The sequence below is a fragment of the Apaloderma vittatum genome, unplaced genomic scaffold (genome assembly GCF_000703405.1).
Source record: "Apaloderma vittatum isolate BGI_N311 unplaced genomic scaffold, ASM70340v1 scaffold13540, whole genome shotgun sequence".
NCBI lineage: Eukaryota > Metazoa > Chordata > Aves > Trogoniformes > Trogonidae > Apaloderma > Apaloderma vittatum.
Genome location: NW_009696255.1, coordinates 18,415 through 28,775, shown reverse-complemented (window position 1 = coordinate 28,775; position 10,361 = coordinate 18,415). Strand labels below are relative to the sequence as shown.

Below are 10,361 nucleotides of genomic sequence, written 5' to 3'. Positions count from 1 at the left end.
CCTCCCCTGGTGCAACCTGAGCCCGTTTCCTACTGTTGTAATGCTTGTTCCTTGAGAGAAGAGAGTGACCTCCCCTCGCTCCCCGTCCTGTCAGGGGGTTGTAGAGAACAAGGTCGCCCCTCAGCCTCCTCTTCGGCAGGCCCTTCCCCAGCCTCCTGCCCTTAAACGCTCCTTTCATTTCCGTACTTCCAGACAGAACCCTCCTGGGGCAAATCCTGCCGCCCAGGGCTTTCGCTACACAACCCCGTCCATCCAGCGCCACGTTACGCCCTCGCTGCACAACGAGGAGTATTTGTCACCACAACGACTTGCGGAGAGTTAAGCAACACCCACCGCTGCCACTTTTTTTTTTTTTAAATTATATCCCTTGTAAAATTATGAAGCTAATGGGATTTACGTTTTTCTAGACTCCCTGCCATTGCTCAGAGTTGCTCCCAGCAGCAGCAGAGGCTTCCTTCTTCCACCAAACACACACCCAAGAGAAGCGCTAGTCCTGCTTCACCTGGCAACACCACATGGAAACACGGCTAAAGCTTCCAGTTAAAAACCGGAACTAAGATTTCGCCGATCAGCATCATGAAGAAACACAGATTTCTGGGCATTTTCAAGTGCTCCCATTCAGCTATCACTGGAAATCTCATCACGTTGGGTAGTTTACTGAAAACTTTTTTAATTGTAATCAAAAAGTGACATAACAGGGCTGTAATGTATTCTGCAAATCATTCTGCTGATATTTTATAACTGATACCAGCTTCTTCTGCCAGGCAATTTAAAAAAAAAAAAGAAAAAAGAATTCAAATGTGAAAATTTTCACAGTACAGTAAACTCCACCCAAACTAATTAACGGTGGTTAAAAATAAGATGCCCCAGCAAAACCTTTCATGTTACATGGTCACAACTCACAATTCTGTACAAAATGTTCACTTTTATAAAGCTCTGATGTAAAAATCAAATAATCAAGCAGCAATATTTTAAGTGCAGCACAGGGTCTTTCATGTCATTATTTACAACGCTTGAACTCGTTTACATTTTAACAAAATTAATACAGATGACTTAGGAATTAAGTCATTTTTTTATCGTCTGTCATTCTACGTAGCGACAGATTTCGCTTTTTGGTCATCTTTCTCTTTATCTTTGCTCTTCTTCGATTTTTTCTTCTTGTGTTTGTGTTTTTGGCTCTTTTCCAATTCCGTTTCGGTTCCGACGTGCTTCTTATGCTTCTTGTGTTTCTTATGCTTCTTGTGCTTCTTCTTCTCTTTCTTCTTTTTCTTTTTCTTGCTGTCTTGGCTCTCTCCTGAGCTGGCACTGCTGCTGTGGCTCCGAGTCTGACTCTCCGAAGGGCTCTGGCTGCGGCTGCGGCTCACGCTGGGGCTGCTCTGGCTCTGGCTGCGGCTCGCCTCGGGCTGCGCGGTCGCGGCAGGGGCTGCCGCTTCCTCTTTCGCCTTCTCAACACTCTTCTCTTTCGCTTCTTTAGGAGTTTTTCCCGCCGCTTCCTCCTCTTTTGCAGATACATTACTCTCACTGTCACTTTCGTTGTAGTCTGGCACGAAGGCCGCCTCGTCGGTCTCTCTCGTCAGGTCGGAGGAGAGCCGCGAGGAGCTGCTGACCTGAGGCTTGGGCTTGACAACGCTCTTCTCAGGTGGCGCCGTCACGCTCTCTTTCTCATTTTTGACATCGGGCAATTCTTGTTTCAAAGGCAGTTTGTTACCACCTGGATCTTTCTCTTTATTGCTCTTTACCTCCAGGACATGCTTCTCCTTCTCTTTCTCTTTGTCTTTGTCCTTCTCTTTCTCTTTGTCTTTGTCCTTCTCTTTCTCCTTGTCTTTGTCTTTCTCTTTCTCCTTCTCTTTCTCCTTGTCTTTCTCCTTCTCCTTCCCTGCAGTCTTATCCGGAGGTTTGTGCTCCTCCGACGCGCGCTTGGAGTCGTGAGCAGCTTTGTGCTCCGACTGCTGCTTCCGCTCGCGCGGGGGGCTGTAGCTGCTCCTTTTGGTGTCCCCGGCGCCCTTTTTGGATGGCTCTGCACGCTCGTCTCTCGGTTTGCTTTTCTGCACTGCTGCAGGTTCTCTGTTTCGAGAAGGGGAGTCCTTTCTCCTCGCTAATTCGCTCTTTTCATCTCTCCGCTTGGAACTGGAGTGATCTCTGTTGCCATCGTGGTCAGATTTTTTGTCTCTGTTGGGAGTAAAGTCTTTCGTGGCGGATCCACGGCCAGTATCGTGTTTCTCTGAAGACCTGCTCTCTTTAGAAGACTGAGAAATAGTTTTTCCACTTCCTTGTTCAGTTGCACGTTCCGAGTGCTCTTTTTCTGGCTGAACGCTGCTCTTTCTCTTCTCAGAAGTGTCCTTGTCTGACAACGAATGATCCCGGTCTTTGGTTTTTCCTTTTTCATTCGACATCGAACTTTTTGAACTTTTTGTGTCATGCTGGGAGCTTTCATAACTCAGCTCCTTTGTAGTCTTCTGTGTTTTCTCCAAAGGTTCCATCTCTCTTTCATTGTGTTTTAGGGGGTTTGGCGGCTTTGCACTCACATTTTTTATAACACTAGCAGGTTTTCCTATGCTTGTGGGCACCTGGGTCGATTTAACGTCCTCCTCTTCCGACTCAAAGTCATCCTTGTCCCACTTTGACTGAGGGACCTGGATCATAATAATGACGTCTTCAGCAGGGGCTGTTATATCGTTGTTATACTCCTCCATGGTCTTAATGACAGTTCGTTTTGTATCTGGCTTTTCTTCAGTCTTTCTAACGGGGCTTCCCCCGGTAGAACTCGTGCTAAGAGGGAAAAAAAGAACACGTTAGCAACGGGCGAGACATAATCCCACTGTCGTAACATTTTATAAAATGGCTTTTGTTTCAATACTCGATCTTCAGCATTTTTTCAAAAGATGTTCAATTAAGGGAACAGACATGAGAAAGGATGAGTCCACTAGCTAAGATTATGAGCAATCAATTAATTTAGTATCTTGCTCCTATACATTTAATTAACAAAGACACAAGATTATCAGATTGGGGACTGTCTGATCTGGTAATTCTTTCATGTCCTATTTATACCAACGGCAAATAAATTAGATACCCATTCTCATTTCAACGTGTAGGCAAGCGATTATGGAGAGGTACATACAACCCAAGTTTTATCCTCACGTCCCAGTGCCGTGCAGCTCTTCAGAAAAACATGTTTTAAAAACTTTTTAGAATATTGAGATACTATCTTACACCTCCAGCAACGTCTCAAACATTTTGAGGTGCCAAGAAGTGGGCACAGAGCAGGAAGCGGTGCAGTGTCAGAGCTGCGATCAGCACAGCCTGCTGGCAACCCAGCTGCTGCTTCCGCGAGGTGTAATTTCATGTCACAATGAAATTACCTCCCGATTTTTAAAATGCAAAATCATTGCACGGTATCGACATGTCCATTCCCCTCGCCTTTGGCATAAGCTGGATTGGAAGGAAGACACAGAGGGGACACCTCAGAGAGGCAACAAGTAATGAATAAGAGGAGAGGAAACAGTCCCAGAAGCGAGAGTCAAACACGTCACCAGTGAATTAACCCGACGAGCTCTCTGTGCGGTACAGGCCGCTCGCTCTCTTCAACAAAACCTGATTTTGACCCAAGTACAGTTTAACAGGGAAGATCACAGACTATTCACTCCTTTAGCACAGGTTTAGCTGTTCATCTCATTACTCACCATAAATAAATTGGCATTTTTGGGGGACAGGGAAGGAAGGAAAGAACAGGAAAAGCAATGAGGAGGTACCTGGTGTAATCTACAAGAGTGGAACTGGAGCCGTCAGCTGCTGTTACTTTTCTTCTCACTTTGCCCTTCGTTTTTTCTTGTTTCACTTTGCTGCTGCTCGGCTCAGGTTTCTCCGCAGGTTCTTTCGCAGGTGGCACGTTTTCTCCGCTCACAATCTTTTTGCCAGTTTCTCGGTTAAGTTTAATCTTTTTGGCGGGGTTGTTAAGAAAAGTCGATTTATCCTTCTCTGGAGTTCGCTCTCCTCTCTCACCATCAGGCTCCGTCTTCCCCTTCGGCGACGTTTTCGATTCAGCAGTGTCGGGTTTAGAGGCCTTTACGGAAGTGCCTTCCTGCTCTTTATCGACCTTGTCATCCGCTTTCCTTTTCCTTTTTTCAGGTTTGGCATCAGAAGATTTGCTTTTTTCAGCAGTTTTTTTAGACTTGTCTTCTTTGTTGGAGGGCTTCTCCGACTTGGGTTCTTTTGGATGGTCTTTCTTTGCCTTCTCCTCCTTGGCTGGTCTGGCCTCTGGGTGATCTTTTGTCCCTTTGGGGTGAACTTTCCGCGGGGTACCAAGAGCCTTCTCATCCTTTTGAGAGGAAGACGTTTTAACACTGTCTGTCTTTGGCAACTCCTCCTTCAATTTTTTCGCAGGGGGTTCTATTCGGGGAGATTTTTCATGATCGGTGTCCACCTTCTCCTGGGCAGCTTTAGCTGGTTTTACTGCAGCGTCTTTCTTAGGGGCAACGGCCACTTCCACTTTCCTCTTTGTTTTGTCCATTTTTGCTTTTGGCTTGTCCTTCTCTTTTTTCTCCTTCTCGGACACCGGTTTGAAAGCGATAGAATCTGCTTCCATAGGCTCATCTCTCACGGGAGTGGCATCATCTCTGCTCGGAAGCATGAACAGAGCGTCCGTTTTAACGTCTTCTGATGGAACTGGCTCTCTTGGCTTTCTCACACCCTCTAACAACTCAGCACTCGGAAATCCTTCGTTCTCATCCCCTTTTCTTCTCTTCCGGTGCTTTTTATGTTTATTTCCTTTGCCATCTCCCATTGGGTTTTCCACCTCCTTCTCTTTCGATTTTGTAGGATCTTTGATGCCATGGCTTTCCCTTCCGGAAGGTTTTTCGGGGTAATTTCCAGCTATACTACGATTCCTGTGGCTCTGTCCACCAGGATAATCCTCCCTACGGCCCCGAGCATACGGTGAATTCTCTCGTCTGGTCCCAGGCGGACCAAACCTGTCCGGAGAAAAGTTCTCCCTGTTCACTGGAGGTCGAGGCTGAGCGCCGACAGCATAGCCCTTGTAAAACTTCTCATACCACTCTCGGTAGTTCCTTTCCCATTCTCTGTACCTCTCCTTTTCAAAAGGATCTCTGAAGTCCACAGATCTGCCATAGTAAGCTTTCATGTCGTACGGCGGAACCTCTCTGTACCTGTTGAAATACTCCCTCTCTCCTTCCGCCTGAGGGACAGTCCGTTTGGTGGGAGACTGGCCTCTGAACACCGGAGACCTTGACCGGGAGTGGTATCTCCTGTACGGGGGCGACCTGGACCTTGACCGGTGGTAACCGTGGGACCTCGACCTCGAGCGGTAGTTACGGCTCTTCCCTTTGCCTCTTCTCGGGTAGGGCGGCGATCGAGAGTAGGAGCGAGAATGGGAGCGACTAAAGGATCGGGAGTAGGAGCGAGAGCGGGAAGAACCAGATCTTGACTTGGAGTACGTATACGAACTTCTAGAGTAAGATGAAGCACTATAGGGAGACTTGGACCTTAAAAAAATAAAAACAACACAAAAAAAATAAATGAAGCTATTTCAAAACAGTCACTCTCATCAACTTCTTTCCTCCCAAATTTGATTTTTTATTTTTTTCTCCTCTCCATATGCTTATGTCAAAGCTTCTTTCAGCTGTTGACATAACGCTACTGCAAATTGAAGAACCTGATAACATGTAAAAGTTGCTCCTTACAAGACAGAACAGCTGCTGCTTTGTTAGTGTAAAAACAAACAGGGAGGGTAAGTGTACTTTCACTCACTTCTACCGCATGAACTACCGCAGCTACCCATTGACTGGAGGTGGTGTATACTGGCCTCTACTGGTACTACTGGTATGCCAACGCGCACGTTTTTCACTACTCGGCAACTACGCGCAGTGCAAATCATTTCTGTTGCAGCAAGATGCAAAAAAAGCAATTCTTAATGGCTCCAGGGCACTAGCAAACATCCAGAAAACACCGTTTAGCCCGAAGATGGCAAAGCTCAATTTTTTTAGAGCCAGCTTAGTCTATTTAACTGAGCTACTTTTCCAGCCACTTGTACAGGATGCAAAACACTTCACTGCAACGTTACACACAGCACTACTTCCTCAGCACTTCCAGCCAGACGCCCTAGCAAAAATTTTGCACGTACCTCTAGCTCTAACCAAGGCTAGTGACCGCATTTCAAGAAAATTCTGATCTAAAAGCTTCTAAACTCAGCCTCTAGTGATACAACTCAATGCCGTTACTCTGGGAAAGATAACTGACAGCGTTACTGACAGAGCCATGCACTCTCCTGCCGAGTGATTTCTGGGGACAGAAAGCCTCAGCTACCCTGAGGTTTTTCTTCACAAGTTTTCCTTTTATTATTTTTAAAGAACCCTCTCACATTACTCTGTGCATGTTCGTTAGCATCATTCCTCCTCTCAAAGTCCTTCACCAATTTAAGATTTCCTTGAAAACAAGTCTGGTCTTCTAATTGCAAAGAAAAATTTAACACCATCACCACAATACTAGCGGAAGCCATCAGTTTGCAGTGCAGGTTAAAAAAAAAATAAACTCTCCATGTATCCGCTAAACAAAAGAGGAAATGAAGACAACTTCTCTGAGGTATCTCCTCCGAAGTGCTCTGAGGTAATGGTTATAGTGAGAATAGGGAGACGCAGGAAACCCAGCAACTCCAGCTATTCGGTTTTGAGCCTCCTGGCGGTTGTCGGGAGGTGAAGGATGTCACCGAGCAGAAGCTTTAGCATGAGAGACGCCAGCTCCTCGCCACCTGCCGCCGAGTTACACCCGTCAGTCACCGGTAACCTTGGCCGCATCTGAGCTGCAACCTCCGCGTGGAACTCCTACCACTGCTCATCCCTCGCATCATCCAATCCGCCTAACGACAGAGGGGGAGTGGAACTCCTCCCGAGTCCTCTAGACAATCTGCTTCTCCATTACGGACATGTAAAGCAGTTACCTGGAAAATGAACGCCTACGCTCCTTTTGAATCTTTTTATATTCCATCAATTCCTTAGCAAAATCATTTGTAAACTCATCAAGTTTGGACTTTTTCTTTTCCCTGTTAAAATAAGTTTGACCTTTATTACAATTATAGTTTGACCTTTATTACAGAAAAGACATCAAGAAACAAAACATGGCCAATATGAGAAAATGTATACTGCATGCAAATGCAAAAGGCGAACATCCTATTTAAGTAAAAACAGTTTAGAATTCCTACAAGTTTCAGGGGAAGTTTTAGAATTACATTTATCTTGCTTTTACCATCTGCAATAAAAAAGTATACGGGGAAAAAACCACAACTCTACATCATTTTCACTTATGTCAGATGCACTTTAGCGCAACCGCAGTCCGACACGGTCCCGAAACACAAACATGAAAACCAGCGCAGCTTCACTGAGCCAAATACTTACTCCTCTTTTAGTCTCCGCTGCTCTCGGTAAAACTCCTCCCTAGAGAGAGGAGGGGCTTGTGTCGTTGGGATGGTGTTTGAGTGAGCCGCCGGTACTGCTGCTGGTACCCAAGCTGAGGCCATGTTTGCAGGAGCTGGGGGATATCCCGGTGGGGGGACAGAGTACCCGGCTGACGGAGGCTGACCAGGTGGAAACTGAGGAGGAAACTGTGGTGGTGGCACCCCCGGAGGAAGTGGGTGGTGGAGGGTACAAGGGAGGTGGAGGCACAGGCACAAAGACTGGTGCTGATGCTGGTAGTGTTGGGGCCTGAGTCCTTTGAGCACGGTCACTATGCGGGCGTCCTCGATTTGAACTTCAAAAGAAATCCAGAACCACGTGTCACTGCTTTGTTACACCCTGGCCCAATTTTCAAGAGGAAAGCAAGTGAAGCGGGAGCATGGCCGCAAGCACTTCTCCATCTCAACTCAAGCATTTTTCTCCCTGCTTTCTGTTCATTTGAGACTACACTCACTTCTCGATCCTCTACTTGCCTTCCACACCCTCACCCCCAGCAGCTCCCTCCGGTTTCTCTCCTTACCCTCGCGGCGCAACTGGGGATGGAGGCAACCCCTGCCTAAGCGAGACGCCCCTGTCCCCGTGTCCAGCGCTCCTCTGCCACTCCTCCACACTCTCAACGCTTCCTGCTTCTCATCTTTGAAGGCCTGCACAGACCTTAACCAACCTTCTCTGGAACTCCTTCTAACTCTCCTACACATTGCCTCCGTTGTAGCCTCGATTATCTGGCCTGCTCTCCTCCCTGAATTGATATTTTCTTGCCCACTGATTCTGAGATTTTTAGATAATATGGGGGACGGATCCTGGGTTTTGTTTTATAAACAGGACACATCCTTACAATCTCTCTGTAACAAATATACACCACAAGCAAGAACTAACGACACTGCAATAATAGATAAAAGGACTCCACTCTCTCCAGTTCAGAGAGAGGAGCTTGGTGTTTGAGATGACTGAAGAAATGGAAAATTGTCATAAAACAAGAGCATTTTGAATTTTCCAATAATTTGCACAATCAATACCAACTAAGTTGTCACAGAATGTTGGAGGCCGATTTCTATGGGGAAATCAACTTCTTCAGTCCTATTCGGCCAGTAAGCAAAAGGGTGGTTTTCCATCTCATCTTTTAATTATACTTCATTTTTATATGTAATTAAGGCTTCCTCAAAGCGTTCATTTTTCTGAGTCCTCTTTTCAATTACGTACTGCAGTTTTATTTTAAATAATCTTACTGCAAGCGCGAATGCCCTTTGTTAAAGCTACTTCAAATTAAGCCATTTGAAAATTAATTACCACTTGTATTCTCCACAACTATCTGTGCACACTTATTTAATCATAAATCAGCTGTTGTACAAGTTATGTGTTATGGCTTAATTTAACAGGTTACAAGTAGCAATATAGTGAATATCTGTAGAATACTTACAGTTCCCAGCCTGGTCTGCCACCTGCTGAGCGAATGGTACCAGCTCTCATGGGATGACCTTTTGGAGCGGGGAGAGGAAAAAGTTAAAAAAAACCAAACCACCACTCAGTTTATCTGAAGACATTTTTTAGAAGAAATTCTCAAGTTACAGTTACTTACCAGTTGTGGGTATTGATTGTCCTTGAGGGCCCAGAAGACTTGGTAATGCTGGTTGTCTCAGGACAGGAACCTGATAGCCCTTGCAAGTAAATGCAAGCAAGTTAGAAAGTAAGCTCCACTAAAACACAGGAATCGTTGCGTATCTTGAAATAAAACTTACCTTCTCTTCCAACAAACTGCTGATAGACAGAGAGGAAGATTTAGAAAGCTCAGCGGCCGTCACCAGAGCAGCAGGAGGTATAACAGAATCAGCATCACTGCAACAACAAAAAACCCCAAAGCTTTTTATTATTCCAACATTGTTTTGAAGTGCTACCTGAAATATAAAAGTCCAAGGCAAGAAAAGGTTGACTAATGCAAACGGAAAAAAAAAAAGGTTAAAAAATAATCATCACCAGATTAACAAAGGTGAAGTTGGCTGATTCCAGAGGAAGCACTGACAGGAACTCTATGTGGATGACAGAAATCTAAAAAGCAAGCTCGCTGGAAAACTATTAAGCGGAAAGGGTTAGAGCTCGTACAACCCGCACGCTGCATCTCAGCTGGGATTACGCGTCACTGACTACAGTGTGTGCTGCTGAGGATGATTCTGGTTTATCATAATACTGATAATGGAAATACTGTATAAAAGAAGCAATGTGAAAGCACTGTCACTTCTACCTGTAGTCGTGCTTGTTTCACACTTTCCATGAAAATACTATTTCCTTGGTACTAAAGAGAAATTAGTGCACTTGAGAAGGTTTGACATAACTAAAGGGCTACTTTAGGAATCAGCAGCCACTTAAAAAATCAAAGGGTTCCTGGCAGAAAAAACGTTCCTCTCGCGGGTAAACCTGTACTGAGTGACTGATAAATACACCTGAGAAAATTCCTGCACGAGCAATTTTTTACCTCATTCAGAGTAAAAAGAAACACCAGAACTTCTACAACTATCTGGACCAGTCATGAATGATATATAAATCACCAGCTGAGAAGCTCCAGAGGAATCTAATTTAAGCACTTTGGGGTCTTTTCTCTTCACGTTGCTGCCCAGATTTCCTTACCGAAAAGGTCCATCTGGCTTTTCACCGCGGAGAGACAGGGACACTGCTGGAGGGAGATCCGAGACAATCACAGAAGATGGATTTACAGGCAGCCCAGCTGCCACAGCTGACTGAGCAGGGCCCAGTGATGACAAAGCAGCCGCAGAACGAGAAGCCAGAGAAGCCAACGGAATCATGAGCGGATCCTGCTGCCTGGAAATGGCCGGCCGGAGCAGAGGCTGCAGGTTACGCGTTATTGTTTGTCTCATGAGGGGTGGTGGAGGAGGAGGTGGTGGCGGCGGC

General features: G+C 45.7%; 1 protein-coding gene across 1 annotated transcript in view; it reads right to left on the bottom strand.

Moving 5' to 3' along the window:
- Positions 1–651: 651 nt before the first annotated feature.
- The window catches only part of LOC104277485 (E3 ubiquitin-protein ligase RBBP6-like), a gene marked incomplete at its 5' end in the record, with an annotated part of 23,136 nt that continues 13,426 nt past the window's right edge, over positions 652–10,361 (bottom strand). The window contains 10 exon segments of the mRNA XM_009874130.1: positions 652–1,767; positions 1,876–2,769; positions 3,750–5,498; positions 6,950–7,051; positions 7,404–7,640; positions 7,642–7,755; positions 8,878–8,935; positions 9,037–9,115; positions 9,197–9,293; positions 10,080–10,361. The exon segment at positions 10,080–10,361 is cut by the window's right edge and continues 95 nt beyond it. Of these exon segments, the coding sequence (XP_009872432.1) occupies positions 1,089–1,767; positions 1,876–2,769; positions 3,750–5,498; positions 6,950–7,051; positions 7,404–7,640; positions 7,642–7,755; positions 8,878–8,935; positions 9,037–9,115; positions 9,197–9,293; positions 10,080–10,361 (4,291 nt within the window).